At 40.6% G+C, this 15,308-nt stretch overlaps 1 protein-coding gene across 3 annotated transcripts in view; it reads left to right on the forward strand.

Moving 5' to 3' along the window:
- The window catches only part of kalrna (kalirin RhoGEF kinase a), a 125,513-nt gene that overhangs the window by 85,914 nt on the left and 24,291 nt on the right, over nucleotides 1-15,308 (forward strand). For all 3 annotated transcript variants that reach the window (XM_034573466.1, XM_034573468.1, XM_034573467.1), the window contains exons 39-40: nucleotides 4,243-4,321; nucleotides 4,917-5,084. In XM_034573466.1, coding sequence (XP_034429357.1) covers nucleotides 4,243-4,321; nucleotides 4,917-5,084 — 247 coding nt within the window. The remainder of the gene's footprint in view (nucleotides 1-4,242; nucleotides 4,322-4,916; nucleotides 5,085-15,308) is intronic.

The following is a 15,308-nucleotide window of genomic DNA, read 5'->3' on the forward strand; positions in this document are numbered from 1 at the left end:
AATGAAGGCTGCCGTGCACACAGAGAACATTGAGGCACATCTACCACATTTCTAGGAAAATAAAATCTTCAGCGTCCTCATCCAATGAATGACATTCAAGTTTTCCCGAACTCAACTGGTTCCGTTTGTTCTGCCGTTGGAGGAGGTGAGGCACGTTTGTTCTGCTTAACTCAGTCTCTCTCTGCTCTAACATATGACCATCACAAGCTGGTGTGTGTTTGTGTTGTCAGTGCACAAAATAATGTGTCATATGACAGCAGCAGAGCACAAGAGACGCCCTCCAACCCACAAACAAACGCGACCATCAGATTAAAGAGGAGAGCGGAAGCCGAGTTGGTAGAATCTGTCACACTCAAAGTTTGTATCTTGACAATGATGTGTTCATTGTGTGAACAATGAGATGAACAGATGAAGTTTAGTATGCTTTTACTATGGGGTGATGTTTTTATCACTGCAGGATTACTCAAAAACTACTGATCCAATTTCAAATTTAAATTTTGTGCAGGGGTGGGACATGACCCGAGCAAGAAATCATTAATCACTTTGAAGCACATCTGGATAAACATGCAGATCCAGGATGTTTTGTTGCTTTCTTTATCTTTGTCTGATGAAGCCTCGAGTATTTGCTCTCCAAACACCCTGTTATACAAACAAATGTACATTTGCATCTACCGAACCTGGATATCAAAAACATTTTCATTTTGTATTGAGCGACATATTTACAACATTAAAAGAGTTGTTGAAAACACTCTATAAATATGTTTTCTTATTGAGTGAGACCGAATAGAGGAGGTAATAAATCAGATACCGACTTCATGTGAGAACAAAGTTCTTGTGTTTGTAGATATGGGCTAATTGCCCTCGAGTTGAACTGTTACGGATGTTATGTCCTCAACCTCAAACCTCCAATTTTAGCAACATGTATGTCTGATTCAGTTGATTTGAAAGTCATGTGGTGTTGTTGATGCTTCTTTGTGGCTCCAAACCAGAGACTGTACATAAAGATGGACGACATGACACCTCAATGGCCTCCTGGTGGCTGGCTGCAGTATAGGTCATAAATCCAGCCTCCTCCATCTTAGTGGATGGGACATGGACCAAGCTAAAAAAGTCAGAATACGTGTCAAATCATTTTTCCTCAAATACGGTTTCAATCATTTAAGGTAGTTTTTATGACACTTTGTTCAAGTGCTTATGTTTCTGATAAGTTTGGTTTTAGTTATTTGATGATATAAAAACTGGTAGAAACGTCATGATATAAAATGCGTACATAGATTCCTGGTTTTAAAACACTTAAAATTCAGATGTATGAACTCAGGTTCATCAGACTCCAGCAGGTTAGAGTCTGAGATGTAGAGAAATAAGGTTTACACCAAAATAATGACTGGTTCAATGGCCACTGATCGGCCATCCTTTTTTACATTATACATGTGGTGGTTGGAAAGTGGGCTTGTACATTATCTGCCATGGGATTTACTTGTTGTCAAATTCAGATTTAAATCTCAACAGAAAAGTTACTAATTCAGCAACCCTGTAGGTATCAGTGCCATCAGGCGTACTTGCTCCTGCTCCGCACACACAGGCGTCTCAGGCCGATACTCTCAGGTCAACACGTAACCGCTGTGGAAAGATTAAAGATTACCACAGCATCTTCACTACCTGCTGCCCTTTGACTTCAGCTGCAAGGTTCACCTGCGTCATGTTTCCTTGGCTCCATATAAGCAGATAAGAAGATTTTCCTGTGCATGATGCAATAAAGCAAGCAGCATGCGTGCACAGACAAATGGAGCGCATACAGTTTTTCTTAGTACGCAGACGTCAGGGTGTTTCCAGGATAGTTCCACTTTCAACCCAAGCAGGAGACTAATCAGCCAGAATAAGTGAAAACACCTGCACTGACACTTTCTGTATGTGTGTGTGTGTGTGTGTGCTCGTGCGTGTGTGCACGCACAGCCATCTGTCAGGTATAAAATCACCTGTACCTTTTATAGAAATGGGGGCTCTTGTTGCTAGGAGACATTTAGCCTGGCAAAGAGGGCTTGATGCACACATGCACACACACAAACACACTCCCTGACATTTTCCAAGACAAGGAGAAAAGAGCAGACGAGGCAGAAAGACAAATAGAAGGAAGTTAAGGTGGAAGTAAATGGCCTCATTTACAATTATCACACCATTCATTAATTTCTTTATACTATTGCGACATGAAGTTTATTATTGACTCACTCAATGTAGTTGATATCATTAACTCTGCTATGGAGGTTGTTTTTACCCATTTGTTTGTTGGTTGGTTTGTTTGGTTACTTGTTTAAGTGTGTACAATTTGGTGCAGATCCAATTCAGTATCTGGATCTAGTGAATTTAAATGTGGATTCATTAGAGGACTGTTGGGCCTTGGCTTGTATTCACTCTACTGAGTGCCACTCCAGATTATATTATATATATTTCTATATTGTTGAGTTCTGACATCTACGTTCATATTCACATCTGCTAATGGTTGGTGTGACTTAGAAAGAAAGAAGATTCCTGCTCTTTAATATCAGCAGTAATAAAACAACTCAGGACAGATCCAGGATCCAGGTGATGTACTGTTGTTAGACACCACAGTGAAGGATAAACAGCCCATCAGCTGACGTTGTGTTTATACAGTACACAGATTATCATCTCTCCCAAGAACAGCACAGTCTTTTCAATGTTTTAGTTTTTTCCAAAGACACATTTCAGCTGCATTTGTTCTGTTATCTTCTATTTTCTACTCTATTTGTGCCGTATTTGTACTTAATGAGTAAAGGTAAACACTGCAGCAGAATGACGTCAGTTGCATTACTATCAAGTGTCTGTGAATTTCGATTAGCTCTTTGTACACTGACAGTATGGACTGTAAACTGTACTTTATGACTACAACTGCAGCTTAACGTTTACTATGATTAACTCTCTCAGATCCTCATTTAAGTCTTGTATGAAACTAATGCTAAATATATTTATTTTCATTATCTCCTTATACTGTATATATATATATTCATAAATACTGTATACATCCTCGAGCCATTGCTCTTTGCTCAAGTACTTTACCAATCATACTATTTCTGTCGTGAAAGCTGTTAATGATGAACATTTTTTTTATTTATTTTATTTATTCATTCACTATTCACATGCTTTATATTTAAGATGTTAAGCAGCTGTTTGAAACCTTCCTATTTTCTATCTGTCCTTCAGTTAATTCATGTTAATGCTGTACGTTCAAGCACCCAAAAAGGAGGTTTGTAAACAGTGCTGGCCCCATTTCAGTTTGGGAACTCCTAGCCTGTGTTGAAGTCTGAAGCACAAAAATGGAGACACGGAAAATGGATTTGAAACAATGATGCGGTCCCCCACATTTGCTTCCTGATTCTGGTTCTTATCAGTCATAGCTCGACTAATGCAGTGGTCCCTAAAACAAATCCCTGTTCTTACTTTTCTCCATTATCTTTCTTCGTTTGTTAGTATTTTCTGTAACTAAGCAACCAAAAGCAGAGTAGACTACTTCCTGTTCACAACGGCACGCACATGCCCAGTCTATGTGAATTGTCATGTGATCTACGTTTTCTGGTGTTGGTGTAGACGGAGGTAAAAAGCTTCCGTGGACTGAGATCATTTAGAAAAACTAAAACGTATTTGTTCGTAAACACAGTTTCAAAACACACCAGCTAATTGTCCTTGTTCACTCTCTCACAGCTTTTCTTCATATTAGGTCCAGGTTTTTTCTGTAGATAACGTTTAATATTGGTTATAGATTTAAAGGCAAGTCAGGAATATGTGCCCTCATGCTGCCTGTTCGTCCTGTTCCTCCAGCCTGGAGTAGATTTAACTCTGCAAACATTCAACAGCAGCTACCGGGATGTTTTCATTTTCAAATCTGAAGGGTAAATTTTACTAAGCTAAGACTTTTGGCTCTACAAACCTGTTCAGCACCCACTGTTAACTTCACAGGCACATGATTATTTATGCACTAATAATTGTTCAGTGTGGAAATATTCAATGTTTAATGTGTAAACACAGATGTCAATCCTAACTCAGGGCAGGATCAAGTTTCTTTTCTTTTTGTCATCTGGTGAATTTGCTGCTGAATCCTTGAAATTAAAATGGAAATTAAGAAAATTACTAACTACTAACTGAAATGTTTTCAAGGTGCAGTTTGAAAGCTCTGTTCAAAAAACACACTGATGTTTTGAGATTTTAAAAGTCCTCTCTGTCTCGTTGCAGCTCTCTGGTGGTTGTGAGTTGACGGTCGTCCTTCATGACTTCACAGCAGGATGCAGCACGGAGATGTCTGTCAGCACAGGTGAGACAAACTTTACACAGTCCTCGTCACAAAGTTCAGGCTGGATCCGTCTGTTCAGTTTGTTGTCTTCAGTAGATAAATAATTCCAAAGACTGTAGTTAAAGTTATACCTGCTAGAATCAAGTATAAAAATCGACGTAGACTATGGGTCCAGAAAATGAAGCCAACGCAGAAGTGCCTGTAACCTGTCTTCTCTAAATCACCAGCAGAGGGCGACCCTGGCGGTATTTATAGAAGTCTATAAGAAAGTGACTCTACTTCTCACTTGATAAAATCAGTAAACATAATTTTCCTAAAGACCTTATGTATGATTTTCTAGTTTCAATTCTTCTTCAATAATGCATTATGTTAATTTTTTGAATTTTGGTCCCATTTAGAGTAAAATAGACCATAAAGGGGGCATTGATACAGTGTGATTGACAGCTAATAGTGTCCAATGGGTGCAGGTGGCAGGTGTAGGTAGGCATCCAGTGTCCTCCAGCTCTGTCAGGCTCCACCCCCACATGATATTTACCAAGATAACATTCTAAATGGCTTCAAATGAGACTTTTTGAATCTAACTCGCTGTAAAACATCCGTCTGCTCTTCTCTCCAGGTCAAACGGTCGAGTTGTTGGAGCGGCCGAGTGAGCGGCCCGGCTGGTGTCTGGTCCGAACCACCGACCGCAGCCCTCCTCAGGAGGGACTGGTTCCCAGCTCCGCGCTCTGCGTGTCCCACTCGCGCTCCAGCGTGGAGATGGACTGTTTCTTCAACTCGGGAAAAGGTAGGAAGAACAAACGCAATGTCCAAATCAACCTTCCACACTGACCTGCTGCTTGAGAATCAGATTTTGACAAGATTAGGAAGAGCTATTAAGGCAGGAAAGGCAAGATGTTAATAAAAAGTATCATTATATTTAGATACCTAATATGATAATACATATTGCCCTCCTACTCTGGCTCAGGGTCGGCCATTTCTTCATGGTGCGTTACAGGTAAGTTTTGTTAAGTTTATGGCGTGAAGTGACCATAGAGGTCCAGTCCAAACAGAATAAATTAAGATGCTGTGAATAACGTACACACATGCTGTCTCATAACACACTTCAAATCAACATAGTTTCACACACAATGCAGAGTTATGAATGAAATGAAAGCTCAGGTTTGTGTGAACTGCAGTCCCATTGTGAGTCAGAAATCACACACACACACACACACACACACACACACACAGCATCTCTTCAAAGAGTGGCGTTTTTCCAGTTCAAAGTGCTACAAAGAGGCCTGATTGGATGGATTTATGTAGCGAGGGAAGTCCGACCTCCAGCTGTGATGAATTATGCTGACGTTCAGGAGCGAAGAAGAGGGAAGTATAGAGAATGTGCAAATTTAAAATTGACCCTCTCAAATGTAATAACTCCTTCAGGTTAATCATGTTCCTTGTGCCTTCATGAATAATCAGCCAGACAGATGCAGAGAACATTTATTTTTCATTAGTCAGGTTATTTCAAACAGATCTGCACTGACCTCTACTGGTGAGAATTAGACACTACAATATTTATGAAACCCGCCCTGCTTTATCGATCAAGTTCCCCTCAGACAGACAGAGCTTCTAAAATTAATGTTAAATGGTCATCATGTATACCTGCATTATTTATTGATACGTGGATATGAAGTGAATATTAAGTACACTTAACGGATGGATTTAATGGAAGGTGTCTGTAGAGAAAATCTTCCCTCCGTTATCCTGAAAATCTGGCTACAGTTTAAAAAAAATGACAGAAAATCAGTTATTATTATTATTATGACTTTTATAATGACTGCAATGATATGCTACTACGTTGAATACATAGAATAGATAAGTCTCTTTTTAATAGTGGATAATGGAACATTTTGGCATAAAGTACCAATTTAGAACCTGGCAATGCAGTCCAATAAGACACTCTTTACTCACAGTATATAGCACCCTATATACTGAATTAGTGCCCTTGACGTGTGCACTGCTTTCTTCTGACAATCCCACAATGCAATGCAGATAAGATGAGCTAATCCTTTTTTATTCCCACATCAGGGAAATTTTGCTGTGAGCATTTACTGCTTCTTAATGATTAAACTTTTGAGTGTGAACAAAGGGGTCTTTGCCAACACAGAATTATTGATGGTTACCCTGGTTACCGCTGTACACAGAAGTATGAGAGACGGAGAAGACATTACATGGCATGCACAGTTGCTCTGGTTACTGCCTCACAGTTTCTGAGCACGTGCACACTCGCACACAAGTTTGCGTTTCTATCAGAATGAAGTGTTCCTGTTCAGTCCTATAGAGGGCGCTGTGCAGCTCCTCCCTGCACTTGTTCCATGTGACCTCTGACCTCCAGCTGTCCTCACAAAGTGTTGACAGGCAGCAGATTGTGCTGATGATGTTTGGATCAGAAACTGACACACGCTCAGATGGAAACAGGAAACGCTCCTCGGCAGCTTCTCACTATGAGGTCGCATAAGGATGAGCTGATGTCATCTCATCGCACTGGAGCCATTTTGCAGTGACGAGGAAGTGGATGCTGAGAATTATTATTAGTCATTTAGTTAACATTCAGAGTCCTGTTTGTTATGTTGCAGATAGAAGCAACAATTATGGAGACTCACTGAGGCTGGATTTCAGCCCTCAGAATTAGACCAGATTCACATAGTCAAGAATCAATTTCATCTTGATCTGAGTGTTGATGCTTTCATTCACATTTATCAGATGAATACTGAAGTTGTACAAAGCATCTCTCGGAGTTCTTCCAGGGAATTTCTTCTTTTGACTCCAAATTGGACGGGATATTTTAACCTCGCTTTTGTAAAACGGGAGGATGTGGAGAGGTGTTGTCCATCTCTCTACAGGGGTTATAGACTGAATATACAGTAGCCACTGCAAACACATAACATTAAGCACAGACATACATACACAGTATATGTTCTCTTCACTGTAGTTTCTCTCAGACTCACCCAGCATGAGATCACCTGATTTGCCTGACACAGTCATGGTGTGTTTCCTGCTCTTGCTGATGAGAGGAATGTTTTGTGTTGCTGTTGTGACATGCAAATCAAACCTCTGTGACCACTACACATGGAAATAAACACCTAATCACACATGTTTGAGATATTTAGGGAATACGGAGGGCTGCATCGTGTTGTGTGGCAGTAAAGGTTGAAGTAGCAGCCCTGTGCCACATGAAAATGAGTTACACTTAAAATTGGGTTTCTGGCCCTCAGGCTCTTTTTGCTGCAGCAACAACACATGTTGTTTAACTATAAATACAACATCAAATACTTATTTTTGTTCTTATAAGTGTTCTGTAAATCACTGGTTCATTGAAATATAAACCAGCCTCGAAAAGAGAACACTGCCCTCAGTGTTAATTTTTTCCCACTGGCATCTCTACTGGGATATATTGAAAAATATTGTGTCAGAACTAATTGACCACTATAATGCCTCCATCCAACAACAACCACTTCAGTAGGAATAGCATAAAGACAATACATACATATATTATATACTGAAAATATTTTTCATTATAGCATCATTAGAGTATTTCATAAATTGTGTTTTATTGTGCACCGTACATTTTCTGCTGTAGCAAGACATGTGCACACACTGAGCAAACATGTTACATGAAACATCTGTACTTTCACATCCAGGATCAGTTTCTATAATATTAGTGTTTTATGTTAGTTTTTACCTTGAAACCATGATTTTTGATGGCATAAATGCAGAAATGGGAAGAAACAGCCTCTGTTTCCTCAACAGTGAAATGACTGGAGGCTGCTGGGGACTTAATGAACTGTTCTCCATTTGTTAATGAATCAGTCAAACTGTTAATTAATCCACGAGAGTCACTGCTAATTAAGTAATGTGAATAATAAACCTCTGCCTCATTCAGCTTCAGCCGCCTCCCTCCCTCCCTCCCTCCCTCCCGCTCTCCCTCCCTCCCTCCCTCCCTCCCGCTCTCCCTCCCTCCCTCTGCGTGTGTGGCTGGAGTCTTGTGACTACTCTGTAAAGTAGGTCTCCTTGTCCTCACTTCACTGACTGTGAAGACACAGAGGGAAACTTTTCCTGTCAGGGGCCGTTGTTTTTATAACATCCTACCAGGGTCATACTAAATTATTGAACTTGTATCACATGAACATATCTGTTGGCTGGTAGTTCTTCTCTCTGACGAGGCATCAGATGTCAGATGGTAGTAATGACGATGATGCTACTATTAGTTGATTTTACAAGTTTGAGTCTTTTAGTCTTGAGTGACTGGAGATCGTCCAATAGCATCAGAAATGCCTCAGACTCTGCCGAAAATGACACGTCTGTCACTGGCAAGTGTGCAAATCTATGTGTACCAATGGGATACCACGTCTTTAAAGCATATTCGTTTTAAACAAATAAAATTGCAATTTTCTTTTCCTCGAAATCACTTATTAGCCGCTACATTATATATTTTTAAATGCACTGATGTTGGATTGGTACAAATACTATTGGGGTCTTTGCAAGAGTCACTTTTGAAAAGTAACCACTCACAGCAGCAGGCTGTTCCAAATATAGATGAAAACTTAAATGCATGAATCCTTAGAAAGGAATAGATGTTCAGTTTATAGAAGTCGAGCAGAAGGAGGTTGTTGCGCAGAGCTCTGAATTCATTGCTGCTTTGCTCCTCGATGATTTTGTGCCGTAGATTGTCAGACACATTATCAGGTGGGTCCACATTAAAAAGCAAATATATGCATTTCCTTTTGTCTCTTTTTCATGTCGTGAAATGTGTCCAGAAAGTCGTGACTTTAGCTGCTCTGGTTGTGTGAAGTCATAGCTGCAGAAGTTAAGTATTATTTTTGCTGTAGAACGTCAGGAAAGGTGCTCTATGTGTAAAATGGGACACTGCAGGGGAACAGAGCTGCTGGGCAAACTTTATCTGGGCTACGTGCATGTGTGTTGTCTTACCTGCTGCTGCAGTGCTCTTCAAGGTGCACACACATACAATGGGGGCAACATTTTCACTCCATCGTGGCCTGGATTGAATAATGTCCTTTATTTTAGTGTCGGTAAACCACTCGGGTCCAACTCTAACATAAACATCAGATTAACAAATAAAGATTGTGCTTGAAAAGGAATGGCAACTGGTAGCATGTCCATTTGATGACATTATTCAAACTGAATTGCGCTTTGTTTCTAATTAGTTTTCAGGAAGGGCTCAGAATTCGCCTCTTGTGATTTTAATCTGATCCAAATCTGAACCAGAGTTTAATGTGCTCTTCCCTGACACATACCTTTCCCTAAGTGTTATGGTTAACTTTCAGTAGTTTTTTCATAATTTTACTTAGAAACCAACTAACCAACAAACATGGGCTGCTGAGGGACTGTGGCCGGCAGAATAGGCTGCAGGATTCTCCATAATAATATGCTTTTGAGTCTCATGCTAGCAACATTTGCACTTGCCCCTAATTGGGCAGCAGATCAGACTGTGGTTGTCCTGGTTAGATTCTAGGGGTAAATATGTATAACTGACTGTGAGTGCATGGATGCATGTGGTCCTCCATTGACGGCACGGTTGATGCCGCGATCTTTGCCCTTGTACTGAATCGTTTTTGTGCAAGACACTGGAAAATAAACTTAATGAGGAAAGGAAAGAATGTGGAGGAGGGATTCCTTTAACGAACAGACATGCAATAAATGTTGTTGCTGATGTACAGAAGGGAACACAAAGCGTATTTACTGTCCGGAATCAATATAGAAAAAATTATAAAATGTAATCATACGTAGAAAAGGATGGAGAAAGAGCCGTCATGAGATAAGGACCTGAGCCTCTTCTCTAACATTAAGACCTGAAAAGACGCTGAGTGTAGCTCATCATCCTGCTCATTTATCATTCCTGAGAAATCACACTTGGGGGCAGTGGAAACAAGCTGTGAACACAACGCTGACAGAGTCTCATTTTCTCAGTTGATAAGGTGAACTTGTCAGCAAACAGCTGCCAGTTTAGACATCCAGGAGACGTAGAGCAACATTACCATTCATTTGTAGTCGTGCTTCTGTCCACAGTTTTATTCTCTTTAATCAACTCCTGCGGGAAAAGTCTGCCTCTTCAGTGGATAGATTCTCTACTAATTTACTCTCGAACTTTCTGCTGTTCAGGGCTGAAAACAGTTGCGTTGTGGGTCAAAATAAGTCCAGAAGTCCTTCATGTAATATTATTGTCCAACTTGCCACAGTTCACCAGCAGTGTCATTGCTTGCGGCAACAAATGTTGTGCAGCTTTATCAGATATGGTCCTGCCATATTTGAATAGACATTACAGGACATTTATGTAACAGGGACCAGTGTTTGAATGTCAGAAAGCCTTTGCTTCAAAAGATAGCTGAAGTCTGCAGTGTTACAAAGACACGTACACACACAACCTGAGTCCCTACTCTCTATAGCCCTCCACATAAACTAACCTCTGTTCTAGAGAAGTGAGGTGTAGACGTATGTGAAGGAGGAAAATCCAATGTCTGAGAAAGATGTGCGAGTGTGTGCACATGCAGACTCCTCCTCTCTCTCTCTCGCTCTCTCTCTCTCTCTCTCTCTCTGGTGATTCTCAGCAGTGTGGACTTGAAGCTTTGAGTGTATGAGTGTAGGATGTGTGTGTGTGATCGAGGATGAAGCGAACCTGCCGTTGCTGTGAATGGATCCTTGGTCGCTGCTGCTGCTGCTGCTACAATGGTACAGGTGGGGCGAGATGTAGACACATGGACAGAATGTGTGTGAGTGAGGCTCAGGGTTAAGGCATAAGGTGTGTGTGTGTGTGTGTGTGTGTGTGTGTGTGTATGTGTGTGTGTGTGGTCGGTCATGCAGTTTTCTATGTACAACTGAATGAAGGAGGCGTAGACGAACCAGACAGAAATTCTTGTAATCTTTTTGAAATTCTGATATGTGTTGTTGCCAGTGGAAACAGATTTGAAATTTAAATTGGCTCGTCAAACAGGAACTAATGTGTCACACAGACAGACTGACAGAGGGAGAGAGAAGTAGATGGAAAGTGAGAGAGACACTTTTCTTTCTTTGTCTCTGTTGGATTGAGCAATGTTCTGCAATTCAGTCTGCCACACTGCAAAGGGGAAAGTGTATACTTCTAGATATGTGTGTGTATATATGTGTGGGTGTGTACTGCAGCAGGTTATTACAGAGCCTTTTACCAAGTATTTGTCTGGACTTCACGGGAGTCATTATAGTAATCTTTGTTTTCAGCCAATTACTGTCCATACAATCAGCTACTGTGGTTTTTAGGGTGTTTCATTCAGAGTAGTGCTGTTGCTTTTTTTTACAAAATCAAGTTTTAGCGAAATTTGACATGACACATCATTTCTTTGAATGTGGTTGTACCCGTGCACGTAGTCAGGCGAGGTTGAACACTACCTCCTCCACTGCCACACTTGGGTGGAAAGCTTATATGTGAACCTGCAGATTTGTTGTGAGGAAGTTCAATGGTACAAAGACGAGCTTCTCGGATGCTCAAGTGTTATGATTGTTGCTTGCCAGCGTCTTCCGCTTTCATAGCAAAACAGAAAAACAAAGTATTACTGGCTTACTTTGATGAAAGGTCAAGAGGGCAGGCTATAGGTCAAGCTGACAGTGTTCACCCTCTGCTGGATCACGAATGTCTGATGAGCTAGACATGAACAGGTCATTACAGTTTGAATATGAAGTTTTCCCCTAACGTTCAAATTCATTTTGAAATAAAAAAGTCCTAATAAGTACAGCCCGCTGGATCATGACCTTTCGTCTGTCTAAACTGACTGACACCAGGTAACATACAGAATCCTGACATGACTATTGACTGCAAAGGAGACAAATCACTTTTCTATCAGTCAAACAGGAAACAAGAGTCAAACCAGGTCCAGACTTTCTGTTCAGTTCAGTTCAGGTGCAGTGGAACTGTGTAGTGAATCAAGTTTCTCGCTACAGATAGCAGTCGATGCTGTAAGGAAAAATAAATGCATTCCGATAACTACTGATTTTTTTTAAATATTTTTGATTTGACTTTAACAACAAGACAGGCATTTAAAGGAAGAAGGATTCAAATTTGGGGACGCACAAAACCTTATTGAACATATTCAGACTCAGAGTGTAAGATTCCTTTGTGTGCAGTTGTAGGGTTTTTTTTTTTTGAATGAAATGCTCCATAGCAGTTTTAGGAAAAAAAGTTATTTCCAGGGAAACTGTTCTTCTCAGAAAATCACAGCTTTGGTTGTTTATCCAGAAAGATAACAGAACTTTGTTGTCATAAAAGAGTCTTGACTCGATCACAAAACATTCATTCATACAATTGGACATCAGAATTAGCCTCCGCGCAGTAAAATGACTTCACTGTGACTTTTATTAAGAGCAAGCATCGTCTGAAGAAGCCACAGATGAAACACATTGTTGGCTCCTCACAATTAAAGCAGCAGTGAAGCCGTTTTAGTGAGCGGGGGTTCATTTTGATCCTTCCATCAACCCGCACCTGATCAATAACGCTGGCTGTGCATTTGGCGTACTGCTCAAGCCTCATGTGTTTCTTCCATTGTTTCATTTGATCTGGTTAGTTTTGGTTTCACATTTTAATTTAGGTGAGCAAACTGAGGAATTTTGTATGACATACGTACGTCCTGTCATCAATTAGGTCTTGACATTGATTTGTTTGTAGACAGGCGTGTGTCTGATATCAGGATGTTGTTCATTTGGTAGGTAGTAGTCTTTCTGGTTAAATGGAGAAAATAAATGAAGCGAATATCTATAATGCATCATGTACTTGATATATATATTTTTTTCTCTATCAGCCAGATACATATGTCTCCATCATCGAAGAACAGTGGGAATGGTTAGTTAGGTAATCTATAAGGTTTTCCAGATGTGCATTGGATTTTGATGCCCCACCTCCCCCGACAACCCCAATCATGTGGTGTTTGTGTCTGGAGAAGAGTCCAGACTTACAATGCATATTTTGGAAGAGATCATTCAGCTTTCACGAGGATCACTTCCTATAAATTGACCTGACAGCTCTGTTTATTGCTTTTTGTCTGGATATTTGGGGGGAAATGGCCAAAATGTCGTGATGAGTTTTTAAGCAGCTCTGAAGTCATGAGGTTTTTGAAGAGTATCATGTAAGTGGTTTTATTCAGTGAAGAGAGCTCACATTACTCCTCACTCAGTTCAGGCCGCACCATCGACTGTGCGTACTTCCAACCTGACCTTTGACATGGCTTGATTGTCTTGAGCAACAGTTGACACAACGCAAAGAGCCCTGATATTTTAGTTGAGGTGAAACAACTCAGCGGTTCTCCATGAACTGCAGCTTTAGGAGCACATGCATCGTGTTTTAATGCAGGTTAGCATCCAGCTTTCGTGAGCTAAATGTTAACTCAGCTCTGTGTGTGTACAGACGCTAGACTTTGGCCTCTGAGTCTCTGAACATAGCACAGACTGGCATGTACGTAGCTGAACTGGTTACTCTGGTTTCATTGCACAGTTTTCACTGGTTTCAATGGACCTGTTTGAACCTGTGACAAAAAATGATCTAACTAGGCGGCTCCAAACCTATGAGAGCACACCCAAAGGTCACACTGAGATGAGGCCACTTTCATAAGTCATTAAACTGTATCTGCAGCACTGGTGTTTTGTATACTGTGAAGCTGTACAAGGAATATTTTCACTGAACTTCAGTGGGAGACGTCCCTTATTCCACTTCTGTATTTCCCAAAATAACAGAGCATTCCCTCAATGGCCCATCCTATTTAAAAGTATGTAAATCACATTTTATAACCGTGACGTCATTGTGTTAGTATCGGAGCTCGGCTGGTTAGACTGGTTCCTGTGACGCGTGTCTCTTACAGAGTGCATCCTCGTTTAGTCCTGGTGTAAAACATAGGTTGTACAGTTTGTATAAAGTCCTGCATTTATTATCTTTGATATTAGGAAAGGGTCAGCCATTTGTTGTTGTTTTTTTTGATATTGGATGTTTTTCAGGCACAAACAATCACATTTACACACAGAGGCACTTCCTCACTCACACTGATGGAGTAAGTGTCTATTGCGGGTGTAAAGTGATCCTGCATCCCATCCACCAGCCATTAGACCTGAAGATGGGCAGGAAACTACCCTGACCATGAGGCGCGCGCACACACACACACACACACACACACACACACACACACACACACACACACACACACACACACTGGCTGCCAGCAGAGATAATGGACAGAAACAGCATTAGCTTAGTCTTCACTCTACATTGCTTCATCAGCTGTGATTCAGTTCATTCAGTCTCATCTCAACTGCAGCTCTGTTTTAAATTAGGTCCAGTTCTTTAATAGTTCTCGTTTATCAGGGACGTGAGGTCACAGTGATTGGGGGGGGGGGGGTTTCAGCAGCAGCAGAGTGACACAACTGATCAGTTTCTAAAAATGTTTGATTTGATTTCATAAAGATCTTTGAATTATTTCCTGGGAAATGGGTGAACATGTTAAAGAAATGTTACAATGTTAAAGATAGTGATTAAAACTATTTTACAGAATGAAAACCTACAAATTCTTTAGTGGGCTCTGTAAATTACAATGTGAAACCCAGACTGAGCAGATCAAATTGAACAAAGTCATGAAGCCTAATTCAGACTTTCAGCTGTGAAAACTAAATGTTGTCTCCGACTAAACACTTAAGCTAAAAGCCACTCATGTAGCCTTAAGTTATTTTGTGACCAAGACCCTTAGTTCGTCAACAACAAGCATGTTGTTTTTATTTCACACTGAGCCCTTTAATACAGGGTGGACCTATACTAGTATAACTAATTATTCTACTTCTATTGATTGTGTTGTTATGTAATTCATACGATACACTGCCATGAACCGGGCTCTTATGTAACCTGCTTGTATTATTGTAAAGTCATAAGTGAATCTGTAACTTCCTTTGACCGGCGACCAAAGGGACATAATCAGATGTTTGCGCACACACTGCAAACAATTCTCCA

The sequence above is a fragment of the Hippoglossus hippoglossus genome, chromosome 21 (assembly GCF_009819705.1).
Source record: "Hippoglossus hippoglossus isolate fHipHip1 chromosome 21, fHipHip1.pri, whole genome shotgun sequence".
Classification (NCBI taxonomy): domain Eukaryota; kingdom Metazoa; phylum Chordata; class Actinopteri; order Pleuronectiformes; family Pleuronectidae; genus Hippoglossus; species Hippoglossus hippoglossus.